The 18,855-nt window shown below is 44.3% G+C and overlaps 1 protein-coding gene across 4 annotated transcripts in view; it reads left to right on the top strand.

Annotated features, from left to right (window-relative positions):
• The first annotated feature begins 4,431 nt into the window (after positions 1-4,431).
• LOC100629863 (protocadherin alpha-C2) overlaps positions 4,432-18,855 on the top strand; it is a 175,810-nt gene continuing 161,386 nt past the window's right edge. Inside the window, exon 1 of one of the 4 annotated variants that reach the window (XM_070234089.1) lies at positions 4,432-6,822. In XM_070234089.1, the coding sequence (XP_070090190.1) occupies positions 4,432-6,822 (2,391 nt within the window). Of the gene's footprint in view, positions 6,823-10,749; positions 13,342-15,760; positions 18,313-18,855 lie in introns of those variants that run through there. The other 3 variants (XM_023617547.2, XM_070234093.1, XM_023617540.2) reach the window with 3 other exon arrangements.

Raw genomic sequence — 18,855 nt, 5'->3', positions numbered from 1 at the left:
AAGCATAGAATAATATAGAGTTACAACAAAATTTCTTCTTTGGTACTTATCTCATAGTATGTTTACAATTCAAATTAGTCATTCATTTAGAAAATTTATTGGCTTAAAAATGGTCATATCCTCAAAAGTTAAAGTTGTATATGCTGAAATCCTTTTACCAGATTATAATTATTGTTATGCAATTGCATGAATTTTGGTTAATATTAATTATCCATTAAAGTTACCAGCTTCACACCTTTGTTTTCTATCTGAAAAAACTAGGCAAAGGTCATCATGCTGTACATGCTGAGAATAACAGGTTTATTCTCATTTTTTATGGAGGCTCCAATTTTCAAACACTCCAATGGAGACAAAAACTATCATTGCTTTCAGTAAAATCTTGGTAAAACATACATGATTATCTTTCGATTATTCAGTTTGAGGAATTAGTTTTGGTTTCATGACTATGATTTTAGAAATTGTAACTTTATTTTCAAGTTACCTGGCTACGATGACACCAATATAATTTCATTTGTAAGGAAATATTATTTTTACATCACCTAAAATACAAGGGAGAACACTTGAGAAGACTATTTCTTGATAAGTCTTTCTTTTTCAGAAAACTTCCTTTCTAAGATTAGAATTGTAATTATAGTTTCTGGTCTAACAATAAGTAATTAGAAAAGTAAGATATCACTTGAGGCACTTTGTAGACTTGTGGTCAAGAATTCAAATAGGTGAGATGAGAAACAGTTGTTTACTTTGCTAGCCACTGTCAATATTTCTGTTCTCCTCCTTCTGGAAACACTGGAGGGTTTCACTCCTCTGTTACCTTGAGGTGTGATTTTCTTTGACCAATGAAATGTGGATGATGTGTGTCATGTCCAAGCAGAAGTATGTAACTGCCAGTGCAAGACTTTCTTCTGCTGTCTTTTCCTGTTGCAGCAATTATGGAAGCACAGGTTGATGCTGAGATGCCTTAAGATCAAAGCAGTCTGGGATGCTGAGCCAACATATGGAAAAAAGCTGTCCTAGGCAGTATCCTTTAACCACAGAGGATTTTGGAGGAGCTAGCAATAAAATTGTGTTTATTTTAGAGGGAAAACTGAAATAGTGAATGCATATCAACATATTCATCGGAGTTCCACTACCAATAAGCTAATGTGAACAGAATAAATTTTAAGAGGAGAGCATTACAAAAAATAGTAATACAACTGATAGGAGAACTTTGTTATTGATTTTTTCACTAAAGCATCTGACAATTAAGCAGATTAGATAACTTGGATTCCAAAGAAAGAATTATTGTGTTCTGATTTCTTTTTCTTATGTATAAAAGGTAGGAGAAGAAAAACATGGAGCTGAATTTAAAATGTTTTAGGCACCTCTTCTTTTTTTCTGGCCTAGCCTCCATTCCTTCTTCTTGTCTTTTTTTTCCTTCTGGGGCTTTGTTGTAGTTTTGTAAAAGTCTGGGATGAAAATTTTGCAAGAATGAAGGCTAAGACATGTAAACCTTAAGGAACTGACTGTTTGCTTTGATAAGTGCAAAGGGTGCATTTTAGCACTGGATGCTATGTTAGTTTTATAGGGCTGCTGCAACAAATTACTGCAAACTTAAAACAATAGAAATTTATGCTCTCATGGTTCTAGAGGCCAGAAGTCCAACATCAAGGTGTCGGCACTGCCACATTCCCTCTGAAGACTCAGGGGAGAATTCTTCTTTGCCTCTTCCAGTTTCTGGTGGCTCCTGACATGCCATGGCTTGTGGCAACATAACTCCAATTTCTCCCTCAGTCATCACATTTCCTTCTTTCCTATGTCTCTATGTATCTTCTCTTTTTCTGTCTCTCATAAGGACACCTGTCATTGGATTTATGGCTCACCCTAAACTAGGATGATGTTAGGTTTAGGGTTACCTTAATTATATCTGTAAAGACCTTAATTTCAAAGAAAGGCATATCCTGAGGTTCTCAGCAGATATATCTTCTGGGGCTACTATTCAACCCACTATAGATACGAAGAGATGTCAAGCTGGGAAGTATTTGTTGAGCATGGCATCTCAGTCTCCTTTCCCCACTGAGTGAAATGTGCTTGGATTTCTGGTGATGGCACTCTATCTCTCTGAGAGAGGGAGAGAGATAGTCTAGGTCCTCAGAAACCCTGAAAAACAGCAGAATATGCCTCATATCCCTGGACATGTCATTCTGAAAATCCAGCAAAATGTCCTTTTTGGATTGCAAAATTAGAGCTAATATCCGGATTCTAGGTATAATTTCTTAATACATAAACAGTAGCCAATCTGTTGGCCACTGATTATATAGAAATTATGCAGTATTACAAAAATGTAGTTGCACTGCAACTATGTAAAGATATAATGGCCAGTCTGTAGCTATGTGCAATCAGTTTAAGCTTCAGGAGAATTTGGGTACATGAGGCCTTGCACTGGTGTTCACAGGAACCAACCTCCTCATTTCTGTTCACATAATTTAGTCATGGCTGATTTCATCTCCTGGCTTCAAGAATGAATAAGCAATCTATGTCTGGCCAATGTGAGAACCATCACAACTATTGACTAAAGGAAAGATACATTATCTAAACTTGGTCAAACGAAGTGATATTCTAGGGTTTTTGCTGGGCTTTTTAGGAAAAGGACACCTTCTTTCTGGTGAGAGTTGCTAAATGTAGCCTAAAAGCTACTTTGGCTGTTGTACCATCACGTGGGAAAACCCTATCTGAGAAGAAGGTCAGCAAAGGAAAAAAATCATAAATGTGGCACTATTTTCCTTATGACATTATCGAAGTGTGTATACCCAGATCTGCCTGAAATTGGTAAATAATTATCCATTTCCATGTATGAGACAATAAATAATGCTCTGCTTTTTTGCTTAAGTGGGTTTACTTGGGGTTCATTGTTAGAGTCTTATTAATATAAATATACACTTCCACAGATGGTATGAATAAGTATCTTAAGTTTTGGGCTCAAGGGAGAAATTAGTGTTGGTTTTCAGTACTAGGAAAAGCTAGTTTTTCTTTAGCAAGGATTTTGCTTTTCTTTTATGGACACTGTAAATCTTGCAATTAATTTTGTTTTTCTCTTTGCTGAAAACAAAATTTGTGACCTCATTAGAGTAACTGAAAATGACTATTATGTATTTCAAACACTGACCCACCCCTCAATTCATTTCGTGTCATCCCTATGGTATTTTTATCCTATTTTCATATTGTTTGTGTGTGAAGTGGCCAGCTAGGAACTAACAGAACAAGATATTCTCAAATAATTAACAGGAAAAAAGAGATCAATTATTTTGTTCCTGCCTAAAAATCCATATGTAGTAGAAAAGGAAATATTCCTCAATTAAGAATACATTATCCATCCTACAACTAGAAGGACCTGCAGCTAAGATATACAACTATATACAGGGGGGGTTGGGGAGATAAAGCAGGAAAAAAAAAGAATACATTATCCAAATGAGGAATAAATAAGCTACTAGGTTCCAAACATCTGCACATGGTTCAGAAAAGAAAATTAAATCACAACAATTCAACAATGGAATATATAAATATATTTTCATTTGGCTAAAATACCCTTTGATTCCTGTGTGCTTTGTTTGAAGAAATGGTAAAAAAAAAAAGGTAATATATCCAAAAGAATTGAAAGCAAGGTCTCAAAGAGATATTTCCACACCCGTGTTCATAGCAGCACGATTCACAATAGCCAAGAGGTGGAAGCAACCCAAATGTCCGTGGACAGATGGGTGAATAGATAAACAACATGTGGTATATACATCGAATATTTTTCAACCTTAAAAAGGAAGGAAATCCAGTCACATGCTACAACATGGTTGAACTTTGAGGACATTATGCTAAGTGAAATAAACCAATCACAGACAAATACTGTATGATTCCACTTACATGAGTTATCTAACATAGTCAAATTCATAGAAACGGAAAGTGGCATGGTGGTTAGGGGGTATAGTGTGATGGTGGAAAAGGGGAATTGCCTAATGAGTACAGAGTTTCAGATTTGCAGGATGAAAAGTTCTGGAGATCTGTTTCACAACAATGTGAGTATACTTAACACTACTAAACTGTAAACTTATAAATGATTGAGGTGGTAAATTTTATGTTTTTTAATACAATAAAAAGGGGAAATGATATATTTCAGAGTTTAACATAGGTGTTTTTCCAAGATGAAAGTTATCAGTAAATTTAGACCAGACAATTGCGCTAGTTTTAAATCTACAGGATAAACAGTAGAGCTTACATTTTGACCACTTGATGTCGCTGTCTACCACAGAGTATTCTCGAGGAAGAAAAATACCCAGATCCCCACTGTCACTCCGTAGAAGCAGAACAATAAGAGAAGCAGCAGGACTTGAGCAGGGACTAGAGGACAATATTTAAAATTTTGCAAACCATGATTTTCTAATTTGCTCAACTCCCTGAGAATTGGTAATGGTGTCTTCTATGAGAAGGGGCCGGGAGGTCAGGCGCCTGCTGCTCTCGCTTCTGCTCCTCGCAGCTTGGGAGGTGGGGAGCGGGCAGGTCCACTACTCGGTCCCCGAGGAGGCCAAACACGGCACCTTCGTGGGCCGCATCGCCCAGGACCTGGGGCTGGAGCTGGCGGAGCTGGTGCCGCGCCTGTTCCGGGTGGCGTCCAAAGGCCGCGGGGACCTTCTGGAGGTAAATCTGCAGAATGGCATTTTGTTTGTGAATTCTCGGATCGACCGCGAGGAGCTGTGCGGGCGGAGCTTGGAGTGCAGCATCCACCTGGAGGTGATCGTGGACCGGCCGCTGCAGGTTTTCCATGTGGAAGTGGAGGTGAAGGACATAAACGACAATCCGCCGATATTTCCAACGGCAGTAAAGACTATCCTGTTTCCCGAATCGAGGCTGCTTGACTCGCGGTTTCCTCTAGAGGGAGCATCTGATGCAGATATCGGAGTAAACGGTCTTCTCTCCTACAAGCTCAGCTCCAGCGAGTTTTTCTTTCTAGATATACAGACAAACGATGAACCAAGCCAGTCTTTGTCTCTTGTACTGAGAAAGTCTCTGGACAGAGAGGAAACTGCCGAGTTTAATTTGTTACTGGTGGCTACTGATGGGGGCAAACCTGAACTCACGGGCACCGTTCAATTGCTAATTAAGGTATTAGATGTGAATGACAACGAACCTACTTTTGACCAATCAGTTTACAAAGTACAATTGTTAGAGAACACCGCAAACGGAACGTTAGTGGTTAAACTAAATTCTTCTGATGCAGATGAAGGATCAAACAGCGAGATTGTGTATTCATTTAGTAGTGACGTGCCCTCCACTATAACGACGAAGTTCAGAATAGATCCTACCTCAGGGGAAATCAGAACTAAGGGACAATTAGATTTTGAAGAAATGAAATCCTACGAGATTCAAGTCGTTGCTTATGACAATGGAACTCCATCAATGTCTGGGCACTGTAAAATTTCGGTAAAACTTGTGGATGTCAATGATAATACACCAGAAGTCTCAATAACGTCTCTTTCACTTCCCATCCGAGAGGACGCTCCGCTGGGCACCGCCATCGCCCTCATCACGGTGTCTGACCGCGACTCTGGTGCCAACGGACGGGTTACGTGCACCCTGACTCCCCATGCCCCCTTCAAGCTGGTGTCCACTTTCAAGAATTACTATTCTCTGGTGCTGGATAGCGCCTTGGACCGCGAGAGCGTGGCGAACTATGAGGTGGTGGTGACAGCGCGAGACAAGGGCTCGCCTTCACTGTCGGCCACAGCCAGGGTGTCCGCGGAGGTGGCCGACGTGAACGACAACGCACCAACTTTCGCGCAGCGCGAGTACACGGTGTTCGTGAAGGAGAATAACCCGCCGGGCAGCCACATCTTCACGGTGACTGCGTGGGACGCGGACGCGCAGGAGAACGCGCGGGTGTCCTACTCGCTGGTGGAGCGGCGCGTGGGCGAGCGTGCGCTGTCGAGCTACGTGTCGGTGCACGCGGAGAGCGGCAAGGTGTACGCGCTGCAGCCGCTGGACCACGAGGAGCTGGAGCTGCTGCAGTTCCAGGTGAGCGCGCGCGACGCGGGCGTGCCGCCTCTGGGCAGCAACGTGACGCTGCAGGTGTTCGTGCTGGACGAGAACGACAACGCGCCCGCGCTGCTGCCGCCTGGGGCGGGCGGCGGGGCCGGCGCGGTGAGCGAGCTGGTGTCGCGGTCGGTGGGCGCGGGCCACGTGGTGGCGAAGGTGCGCGCGGTGGACGCGGACTCTGGCTACAACGCGTGGCTGTCTTTCGAGCTGCAGCCGGCGGCGGGTGGCGGGCGCAGCCCGTTCCGCGTGGGGCTGTACACGGGCGAGATCAGCACGACTCGCGCCCTGGACCAGGCGGACGCGCCGCGTCAACGTCTGCTGGTGCTGGTGAAGGACCACGGCGAGCCTGCGCTGACGGCCACGGCCACCGTGCTGCTGTCTCTGGTGGAGAGCGGCCAGGCGCCAAAGGCCTCGTTGCGGGCTTTGGCAGGAGCCTCGAGCGCAGAGACAGCTCTGGTGGATGTCAACGTGTACCTGATCATCTCCATCTGCGCGGTGTCCAGCCTGTTGGTGCTGACGCTGCTGCTGTACACGGCGCTGAGGTGCTCGGCACCGCCCACAGAGAGCGTGTGTGCGACGGGGAAGCCCAGGCTGGTGTGCTCCAGCGCGGTGGGGAGCTGGTCGTACTCGCAGCAGCGTCATCAAAGGGTGTGTTCTGGGGAGGGGCCACCCAAGACAGACCTCATGGCCTTCAGTCCCAGCCTACCTCAAGGTCCAGGCTCCGTAGAAGAAAGACAACACTTCTCAGAATCAGAACAGTTAGGAAAGGTGAGTGTTTTAATGTTTTCCTGTCAATTCTATAATTGTTCTATTTCCTTTATTCTTTATGATTCTATCAATTATTTTGATTCTTAGCTCTGCCTTTATTTTATGTCGTTATCCTGTTGTTCAGTATATTGTATGAATTAGAGATCAGTTTCTTGCATTGAGAAGAATTTACTCAGATGGTTTTCTTATTTTTACATTTTGGCTTTTCCATAATTAAATCTCTCCATGAATAATAGGACCTTGAAGGGCTGAAAAACACTTAAGCAAAATCTGAAAACTTAACATTAGCTGTAAATATTTTTAGTTAAATGTTTAAAAATCACAGTTGGAAGAAAATTAAAGAGTATGATTATGTAATACATATTTCCAATGTACACCATCCATCCATTCTGTCAGAATATGTTGGACTAAGACTATGTTGTATATCTGGACATTTCCTAAAGTTTTTTTTCTTTCTTGTGAGGAAGATTGGCCCTGAGCTAATATCTGTTGCCAATCTCCCTCTTTTTGCTTGAGGAAGATTGTCCCTGAGCGAACATCTGTGCCAGTCATCCTCTATGTTTGTATGTGGGGCGCTGCCGCAGCATGGCTTGATGAGCGGTGTGTAGTCTGTACTCGGGGTCTTAACCCACAAACCCCTGGCCACTGAAGCTGAGTGGGCGAACTTAACCGCTACACCACCGGGCTGGCCCCCCCAAGCTATTTTATTTTGAGCAAGAATTCATTTGTGTTTATCTGTTTATGCAACAGTTAATAAGTTAGTTTTCCTTTTCCTTATATCTGAAAGCAGCCTGAATGCATCTTTTAATGCCAGAACTTCCAAAAGTATCTATCATAGGCCATTACAACACATGACATCAGTTAGGAATCGTTGCTAATCCTAGATTTGTCTTTCAGTAGTAAAATAACCTGTTATTTGGATAAAGATTTCACTCTTTCAAAATCCTTGGTTTTAAGGCACAATAGAGAGTTCACTGAGAAAAGAGCCCAGTCTCAATTTTGTTTATTTAAAAAATCTTAACATTTAAAAAATCACATTGTGGGTGGCCAGGTGGTACGACTTTTTCTGCATACAAGTGGAGAGTACTTTAACCCGGTCTTTATGTTAGCGGGTTGCTCAGTCATGCTTCCAGTATCAGTATCTCTGGGCTAATGTATGCAGGCCTCCCACTGTGCAGAGACTGACCACCTTGCTCTGACACCACACTCTCTGCCTGGGATAACATTTTCCATGACTGTGGGCTCACTCAATTTCATCTGGCCACATCCATATTCCTAATGAAGATGGGGTTTTTCCAAAAGGTGGGGACTGGTGTTGGATGACCACATTTTCATTGGAAACTCCTGTGTTGGGTAATTAAAACACTAAATTTGACAAGTAAATGTTACACTTGGAAAGGAAATTAAAGAAAAAATTTTTTAACCAAAGGAAGATGTTTGGGATGAATTGTCTAAAACTGTCTTCTACTATTTGGTTCTTAGTTACTTTCTGTTTTCTTTCCCAAATGTACGTGGATGTTGATGAATCCTAGAAATAACTTCCACTAAGTGATCTTAGCTTTAGCCACTGCACAGATAGGCAGAATATCAATTTCCATCTGGGATCTTCTTTTAAAGGAATTGAGGAATTTAGTGGAGAAATCTTCAACTCCATTTAAGGATAGTCTCTTCCTGAAGGAAGCTTATTAGCTCCTCAGGATTGATAAGCCTCAAAATGCAGAGATTATATATTTCCTGGGAGTCAAAAAAGTTCATCTGAGGCTGTATAGAGAAAAACAAATGGCTTGAACAAATGAGAAAGAAGCTCTTTCTTGGGAGGAGTCATTTCGACTGGAGTATCATAGCTATCACCACCTTCTTGAGACTTGTGTGCACAAAGTATGAATGGTCAGGTGGAATCTGTCCTACTGGAAGTCTAGCCACTACGTTTCTACTATAGGTAAATTATAAGCTTTTAAAACGATATCCAGGTGTGCCCATATCTCCAGGAGTCACAATCTATTGCTGTATAAGTTCTTATTGGTTTCTTATTCCTTATTTACATTTATCTTAATTAAGTTGCCTAAGGAGATGTCTAAGAGAGAGTAGATATTATTCATTGATGCCTTATCCACACATTGGCTCAATCTTCTAAACTCATATTTCCTTTAGTATTACCTTTATCTTGTAATAATCATTATGGAGTCTACTCTGTTATAAATTCCCTGTGGCATTTCATTTTGCAGTTAGTATACTTTTAAATGTCATGAAGTATATAGAATTACATAAGTTGTCAAAGGCATCTCATTAATATGAAGTCCATGATGTTTTAAAATTTTAATTTTGTCTCTCACTTTAAAATTAGCTACTGCTTTTCAAGATTCATCAAAGCACTAACTGGCATATTGATATATTTAATTATTCCCTAAATCCATGCTTTTCCAAAACAATCTTAAATGTTTACTTGCTTCATCATGAACTGGTACAATAGAATCAATTAGAAATTATGTAAGTTTGACATTAACAAATATCATTAATGTAACACCTCATATTACTTGATTGTTAATTTAAAATATTCACTTATTCATTAAAACATTAATTGACAATTTATTTTATTCTAAATATGAATGATAAAATATGAGTAAGTTACAATCCTGGCTTGCATTCAATGAGTACATGGGAAAAAAACTGATATTAAATCTTTTCTCCTAATACTTAAATCATGTTTGATTTCACTTAAAAAGGGTCTGACTATAAGCAAAATATTGGACGTTCTCTTCCCGCTCTAAATTCAACTTCTCCCCATGAGTTTTCTCTGCTCAACTTCTAAATTCTCAGAGCACTCATGCCTCTCATTGACTTCACAGAGATCTTTAGGATATTTCATTGCCTCATCTTACATACGTCGAGTAGTGAATCACGTTCCAAAGTTATTTTTCTCTCTTTACTCATTGTTTAAGTCATGAATTCTTTCAAGTAATAGCTTTTTAAGAAACCGGAATCCAGAAATTCATCCATGGTGGAGATCATTAAAAACACAATTATTTTATATTGTGAACATTTTAGCATATCCAGGTAAATTGAAAGACATAAATGATGTGCAAATTTCTTAAACGAATATACTCTTATTTGGTGTGATGTTAATGTACTAACTACCCAAATCACACAATATTTTCATGTAGCAAAAAACAAATTTACAAAAGAACTGCACTGTAAAAGACTGACTTCTGGCATCTTTACGTAGATAAACTTCAGACAGATAACAAGGATATAGTCATCGGATAAAAGATACAAGATTGGTTTATATACATTCTATAAATTAATAAGCATAAGTGAACATATTTTGTAAATGAACGTTTTCCATAATAATATAGAAGTAAATTGTATATATATGAATATATACACACACATATTTTCAATCTCTTGATGTTTTGATGGTCACAAATATCAAGGGTATGATTTTTGTATGAAATGTGGACTCTGAGGCCAAGTGGTTAAATTTACGAGTCTTGGATCAGATTGAGATCCCACCCAACACGACCGGTTAATATTCTTTTAAGTTACTTAACCTATATGTGTTTCCACTTCTTTGTCCGTAAAAAGGAAATCATCTTAATACCTACCTCAGAAGGTTGTTGTGAAAATTTAATGGGATAAGCCCATTAAAACAAATAGAACAGTGCTTGTCACATGGGAAATATTTCTAATAGATGTCCACTACTGTTAAAACAGTAATCACTGTTTTACTATATTTTACTGTGTCATGGATTGGCATAATTGAAAGTGATAAGTTAGTATAAAAATTCTAAGGATATATTTTGGTAAAATATAAAGATTTTGAGGAGTCCTTGAAGGAAATTACATTGAAAATAGAAATTTGGGGAAAGTACAAACGAAGTAAAAGGAAAAGAAGATAATCACATTTAATACTTACACATTTAGCCACATGATGTCGCTGTCCACCACAAGGTCTTTCACGACAAAAGAAATACAGCGTGCGTTACGTACTCAGACACTCCATTTCCTCACCATCTATGAAATACAGCCATGGTATGGTTATTTAAGAAATGAAGAACAAGGAGCTCAAATTATTTTTTTAATTTTGGATCCATGCAAGAGGGACCCAATATTTGGAAAAGGCTTGCAATGGTGTTTTCCTGGAGAGAAGGTCCGGGAGTTCGCCGACTACTGCTTTCGCTTCTGCTCCTCGCGGTATGGGAGGCCAGTAGCGGCCAGGTCCACTACTCGGTCCCCGAGGAGGCCAAACACGGCACCTTCGTGGGCCGCATCGCCCAGGACCTGGGGCTAGAGCTGGCGGAGCTGGTGCCGCGCCTGTTCCGGGTGGCGTCCAAAGGCCGCGGGGATCTTCTGGAGGTAAATCTGCAGAATGGCATTTTGTTTGTGAATTCTCGGATCGATCGCGAGGAGCTGTGCGGGCGGAGCCTGGAGTGCAGCATCCACCTGGAGGTGATCGTGGACCGGCCGCTGCAGGTTTTCCATGTGGAGGTGGAGGTGAGGGACATTAACGACAACCAGCCGGTTTTCCCAATGTCAGTAAAAAATTTGTTTATTTACGAATCCCGGCCGCCTGGTTCTCGGATTCCGCTAGAGGGCGCAACAGATGCAGATATCGGAGTAAATTCACTGTTGACCTATACTCTTAACTCCAATGACTATTTTACCTTGGATGTTAAAAGAAATGATGAGGAAATTAAATCCCTTGGGCTCGTGTTGAAAAAACCTTTAAATCGAGAGGACACTCCTGAGCATCAGTTAATAATAACGGCAGTTGATGGTGGGAAACCAGAGCTCACTGGTACTACTCAAGTGAAGATCACCATTCTGGATGTAAACGACAACGCCCCAGAGTTTGAGAGGACGGTCTATAAAGTCAAGTTACTCGAAAATGCACCAAACGGCACCCTAGCAGTGATTGTTAACGCCTCTGATTTGGATGAAGGAATAAATAAGGACATCGTATATTCTTTCAATACAGACATGTCGGCAGATATTCTGTCGAAATTCCACTTAGACCCAGTTAATGGATACATCAGTGTAAAGGGTAACATAGATTTTGAGGAAACTAAGTTATATGAAATCCAAGTAGAAGCGAGAGATAAAGGAATTCCCCCGATGGCAGATCACTGCACGGTTCTAGTAGAAATTTTGGACGCCAATGATAATATTCCTGAGTTGGTTATCAAATCACTATCGTTACCCGTACTTGAAGACGCTCCACTTGGCACAGTCATTGCCCTGATCAGCGTGTCCGACCGAGACTCTGGTGCAAACGGGCAGGTCATTTGTACCCTGACTCCTCATGCCCCCTTCAAGCTGGTGTCCACTTTCAAGAATTACTATTCGCTGGTGCTGGACAGCGCCTTGGACCACGAGAGCATGACGAACTATGAGGTGGTGGTGACAGCGCGAGACGGGGGCTCGCCTTCACTGTCGGCCACAGCCAGGGTGTCCGTGGAGGTGGCCGACGTGAACGATAACGCACCGGCGTTCGCGCAGCCCGAGTACACGGTGTTCGTGAAGGAGAATAACCCGCCGGGCAGCCACATCTTCACGGTGTCTGCGTGGGACGCGGACGCGCAGGAGAACGCGCGGGTGTCCTACTCGCTGGTGGAGCGGCGCGTGGGCGAGCGTGCGCTGTCGAGCTACGTGTCGGTGCACGCGGAGAGCGGCAAGGTGTACGCGCTGCAGCCGCTGGACCACGAGGAGCTGGAGCTGCTGCAGTTCCAGGTGAGCGCGCGCGACGCGGGCGTGCCTCCTCTGGGCAGCAACGTGACGCTGCAGGTGTTCGTGCTGGACGAGAACGACAACGCGCCCGCGCTGCTGCCGCCTGGGGCGGGCGGCGGGGCCGGCGCGGTGAGCGAGCTGGTGTCGCGGTCGGTGGGCGCGGGCCACGTGGTGGCGAAGGTGCGCGCGGTGGACGCGGACTCTGGCTACAACGCGTGGCTGTCTTTCGAGCTGCAGCCGGCGGCGGGTGGCGGGCGCAGCCCGTTCCGCGTGGGGCTGTACACGGGCGAGATCAGCACGACTCGCGCCCTGGACGAGGCGGACGCGCCGCGCCAGCGCCTGTTGGTGCTGGTGAAGGATCACGGCGAGCCGGCGCTGACGGCCACGGCCACCGTGCTGCTGTCTCTGGTGGAGAGTGGCCAGGCGCCAAAGGCTTCGTCGCGGGCGTCGGTGGGCTCCGCGAGCGCAGAGACGGCGCTGGTGGATGTCAACGTGTATCTGATCGTCGCCATCTGCGCGGTGTCCAGCCTGTTGGTGCTCACGCTGCTGCTGTACGTGGCGCTGCGGTGCTCGGCGCCGCCCACCGAGGGCGTGTTCGGGCCGGGGAAGCCCAGGCTGGTGTGCTCCAGCGCGGTGGAGAGCTGGTCCTACTCGAAGCAGAGGAGGCAGAAGGTGTGCTCTGGGGAGGGGCCACCGAAGGCGGACCTCATGGCCTTTAGCCCAAGCCTTCCACCGGGTCCGGTTAACGGGCATATAGAAGAACAGCTGGATGTGGATGTTGATTTTTCTTCAAAAGTGAGTAATTTTTTTTATCCTTTCAAAAATGTATGTTTTATTCCTCAATGTTTCTACTCCTTTGGAAACATTGTAACCGTTCATTATGGTTTTGGTAATTAGAGTTTTCCAGGTACTGGTTTTGTGGTTAAAATGTTTGAATTTCTTGTGAATGTTTTTGAACCAAATCAGCAATACGTAGTGAGAACCACACTGTGGCTTTGTTTTTTGTTAGTAGGTGCAGTAGTGGGATTATTTCACTGCTAAACGTCTGTATAGAAACTAGATATGTTTTCCTGGATGAGTTGCATTATTTAGAATATTTAACTCCAACCATGGTGTACTACTCCCTGCAAATGCTTCAATAGCTTTTGCGACTTTTCTTTTGGAATTCCTGTTAGACATTAGTTCAAACGTTACTGGCCCATTTTATGAGTTCCTCCTAAGTGCTCACCATTCCCTTTTCATTATGATTTTATATCTTCAGTTTCAAATATTGGTTTACTAAACCTATTATATCTTATGGAGCCTTTTCTACTCACTTATTCATTTATCTGGAGTCTCAGTTCTTCCTTTCTATTTTAACTGATTCATTTCAGTCCTTATGCTCCCATTTGGTGATACTGTGTATTGTGACTAGTTTCCCAGTTGGGTAAAAACAAAACAGAATAAGAATTTTTTTGCTTCTAGAATTGCATCTTTGTTCATCTTCAGTTTCTCACTACTTATATTAGTAAGCATTAAAAAAATTGATGGGGTGGCCAGCCCGTGGCCGCGTGGTTAAGTTTGTGCACTCTGCTTTGACAGCCCAGGGTTTCGCTGGTTCAATCCTGGACAGACATGGCACCACTCATTAGGCCACACTGAGGTGGCATCCCACATGCCACAACTGGAAGGACTCACAACCAGGAATACACAACTATGTACCAGTGGGCTTTGGGGAGAAAAGGAAAAAATAAAATCTTTTTAAAAAATCATTAGGAAGTGAAATTTTAACACTCCCTTTAGTATATCATTTAGAAAATATTCTTTTTGAAAGGACATTATTAATCTTGTTGTTTTTTTAAGATTGGCACCTGAGCTAACATCTGTTGCCAATCTTTTTACTTTCTTTTCTTTTTCTTCTTCCCAAAGGCCCCCGGACATAGTTGTATATTCTAGTTGTAAGTCCTTCTGGTTCTGGTATGTGGGACGCCGCCTCAGCATGGCCTGATGAGTAGTGCCAGGTCCACACCCGGGATCTGAACTGGCAAACCCTGGGCTGCCAAAGCGGAGCGCATGAACTTAACCACTTGGCCACAGAGTGGCCCCCTAATCTTGTTAAGAATTATTATTTTCCATCTGAACAATTTGTTGAGAATAATACTGTATATCTAATTAAAAAATATTCTACTAGCAGAACTTATTAATCATTAAACTCTTTAACATAAAGTGTTAAGGATGTTAATGTCCAAAAACCTCAGTGAGTTACTGTCATTACTGGTGACCTTCCTCTACATACCAACCTATGTATAAATGTGTGTCATGTTGTAAGTACAAACCTCAAAATCCTGGTGCCAAATAAAATTGAAGTGAGATTATTTTTCAGTCATTCCTCTATTTGGTATTTGATCACTTCCTCTAACAAATAGTTGGACTCCCATTCAAGTTTCCTTGCCACTGGAAACCAAAGCTGAGACATTTTAGGGACTGGAAAACAGGCAAGTATTTCTAAACCAGAAGAGACAAAATGAGAATACTAATCTTGCTCGTGGAAGGTGAATGGGTTCCAGTGAATAAAATTATTTGAAATGCTTTTCCACACAAGTGGAACACTATGCTGTATTATACTAATGGAATAAATAGTATCCTGTAACATCCTACTTCCTTGTTAAATCTTCCTCGAACCTTCAGCCCTTAGATGATTCAAGGAAGACTTTCAATTAAATGCTGATGGTCTTTGCTTCCTTTTTTGAACATTTGCAAAATGCCCTTTCAATGGCTTGTTCTTGGAATCAGAGGTTCTCTAGGGATAGGTTCTCTGAGGTCTTCAACAGCAGGAATATGTAATCCAAAGATGAAGAGTGTGTTATCATTGATAACAACCTTCCCACATTCTTGGGAACACACAAAAAATCTGTCATGAATTTTCCTAACCAACACTTTACAACTGTATATTTACAAAGTGTGTGTTAACTACAGTTGGGTCTCTGTAAATACTTAACACCTGTATATAAAAAGGATTTCCACTGAAGTAAAAGCTGCCCCTGTAGTGGAACTAAGGATCGTACTCAGTCAATCAGTGGTACAAAATGTGGTTCTATTCCCCAACGGTGGTACAAGTTTGCAGAATGGCTGAAAGAATAAATAAGACGCAGCAGTTTAATGGATTTCCAGAATCGATACTTACGTTGTGGAACCACATGATGTCGCTCTCTACCATAAAACTGATCTGGTAGAGAAGGAGAGAAAAACTAACTCCCTTCTAGTTCTTTTGTAAAGAAGCAGCATCCACCATCCAGATGCAGAAAAATGGAGGATGCAGAGGCCCTGGATTGAACGATCAGAAGATATCGCTTGATTTTGGAAGAGGATCCCTTAATGAGAACAAAGCACTGCAGGCTTGAGATGGAGTTTTCCTGGCGAAGTGGGCAGGAATCCCGGCGCCTGCTGCTCTCACTTCTGTTCCTCGCAGCTTGGGAGGCTGGGAACGGGCAGGTCCGTTACTCGGTCGCGGAGGAGGCCAAACACGGCACCTTCGTGGGCTGCATCGCCCAGGACCTGGGGCTGGAGCTGGCGGAGCTGGTGCCGCGCCTGTTCCGGGTGGCGTCCAAAGGCCGCGGGGACCTTCTGGAGGTAAATCTGCAGAATGGCATTTTGTTTGTGAATTCTCGGATCGACCGCGAGGAGCTGTGCGGGCGGAGCTTGGAGTGCAGCATCCACCTGGAGGTGATCGTGGACCGGCCGCTGCAGGTTTTCCATGTGGAGGTGGAGGTGAAGGACATTAACGACAACCCGCCTGTTTTCCCTGGAACACAAAAGAATCTGTTTATGGCGGAATCCAGGCCGCTTGACTCTCGGTTTCCACTAGAGGGCGCCTCCGATGCAGATACTGGGGAGAATGCTCTGCTGACTTACAGACTGAGCCCCAATGAGTATTTCTCGCTGGAAAAAACATCTGATCACGAGCAGGTAAAACGTCTTGGGCTAGTATTAAAGAAACCTTTAGACAGGGAAGAAGCTCCGGAGATATTTTTAGTGCTCACGGCCACTGATGGCGGCAAACCTGAGCTGACTGGCACCGTTCAGTTACTCGTCAAAGTGCTGGACGCCAATGACAACGCTCCATCTTTCGACAGAACACTCTATGCGGTGAAATTACCAGAAAATGTTCCTAATGGAATGTTGGTAATTAAACTTAACGCCTCAGACTTAGATCAAGGCTCAAATGGGGACATTATTTATTCATTCTCAGCTGATATTTTACCTAATGTAAAATCGAAGTTCCACATAGATCCAGTTACTGGAGAAATTATGGTAAAGGGATATATCGATTTTGAAGAAAGCAAATCCTATGAAATTCTTGTAGAGGGCATTGATAAGGGACAGCCCCCACTTTCTGGCCATTGTACAGTTATGGTGGAAGTTGAAGACACCAACGATAATGTCCCAGCAATGGAATTCAAGTCCCTGTCACTCCCAATCAGAGAAGACGCTCCACTGGGCACTGTCATCGCCCTGATAAGCGTGTCCGACCGTGACTCCGGTGCCAACGGGCAGGTGACCTGCACCCTCACCCCTCAGGTCCCCTTCAAGCTGGTGTCCACTTTCAAAAATTACTATTCGCTGGTGCTGGACAGTGCTTTGGACCGCGAGTGCGTGGCGAACTATGAGGTAGTGGTGACAGCGTGGGACGGGGGCTCGCCTTCACTGTCGGCCACGGCCAGCGTGTCCGTGGAGGTGGCCGATGTGAACGACAACGCGCCTTCGTTCGCGCAGCCCGAGTACACGGTGTTCGTGAAGGAGAATAACCCGCCGGGCAGCCACATCTTCACCGTGACTGCGCGGGACTCGGACACGCAGGAGAACGCGCGGGTGTCCTACTCGCTGGTGGAGCGGCGCGTGGGCGAGCGTGCGCTGTCGAGCTACGTGTCGGTGCACGCGGAGAGCGGCAAGGTGTACGCGCTGCAGCCGCTGGACCACGAGGAGCTGGAGCTGCTGCAGTTCCAGGTGAGCGCGCGCGACGCGGGCGTGCCGCCTCTGGGCAGCAACGTGACGCTGCAGGTGTTCGTGCTGGACGAGAACGACAACGCGCCCGCGCTGCTGCCGCCTGGGGCGGGCGGCGGGGCCGGCGCGGTGAGCGAGCTGGTGTCGCGGTCGGTGGGCGCGGGCCACGTGGTGGCGAAGGTGCGCGCGGTGGACGCGGACTCTGGCTACAACGCGTGGCTGTCTTTCGAGCTGCAGCCGGCGGCGGGTGGCGGGCGCAGCCCGTTCCGCGTGGGGCTGTACACGGGCGAGATCAGCGCGACTCGCGCCCTGGACGAGGCGGACGCGCCGCGTCAACGTCTGCTGGTGCTGGTGAAGGATCACGGCGAGCCGGCGCTGACGGCCACGGCCACCGTGCTGCTGTCTCTAGTGGAGAGCGGCCAGGCGCCAAAGGCCTCGTTGCGGGCTTTGGCAGGAGCCTCGAGCGCAGAGACAGCGCTGGTTGATGTCAACGTGTACCTGATCATCGCCATTTGCGCGGTGTCCAGCCTGTTGGTGCTCACGCTGCTGCTGTACATGGCGCTGCGGTGCTCGGCACCGCCCACAGAGAGCGTGTGTGCGACGGGGAAGCCCAGGCTGGTGTGCTCCAGCGCGGTGGGGAGCTGGTCGTATTCGCAGCAAAGGCGGCAGAAGGTGTGTTCTGGAGAGGGGCCACCCAAGACGGACCTCATGGCCTTCAGTCCCAGTATACCTGACCCCAGAGACAGAGAGGATCAGCACCCAGCAACTGGGGATTCTCTTACAAAGGTTAGTTTATAAATATCCTTTATTTAATCTGAACTAGTAATCTGGAGTTTCATTTTCTTCTATCAATTTGTTCTTAACTTTTAAAAAACCTCTCAGAATTAACTTTTTGACCAAATTTCTTTACTTCTTACATACCCATTTTAATTAGAATAGTTTGGAATTTATAGGTCACCAAAGCAATGTATATTGTTTTGTTTTTAATCTTCATTGTCAATGCCTATTTTTATGACTATTATAAATTTTGTGCTTTCTATCTCCACCTATTTATTTCAGTTGTAATCAACTTTTTAGAGAGAATTTGCGTGTTATTCTCCCTTAATACATGGAAAAGCACACAGATGGAATAACATAGGTCAATCAATCATTTGAAAGTGAAAACTTCCGTTACCTCCATTCCAGAAGCCACTCAAATGCACCTCCGAAATCACTTTCCCTTTTTTCTCCCCCAAATGTAACCACAGTTTTAACTTTATAACTGTGGTTAATTTTGACCTGTTCCCTGAACTTTTTCTAAATGGAATTACACAAAGTGTGTTATGTGTG

Source organism: Equus caballus, chromosome 14, assembly GCF_041296265.1.
Source record: "Equus caballus isolate H_3958 breed thoroughbred chromosome 14, TB-T2T, whole genome shotgun sequence".
In the NCBI taxonomy this organism is placed as follows: Eukaryota; Metazoa; Chordata; class Mammalia; order Perissodactyla; family Equidae; genus Equus; species Equus caballus.
The sequence above is the reverse complement of the archived record's forward strand: the minus strand, read 5'-3'. Positions and strand labels throughout refer to the sequence as shown.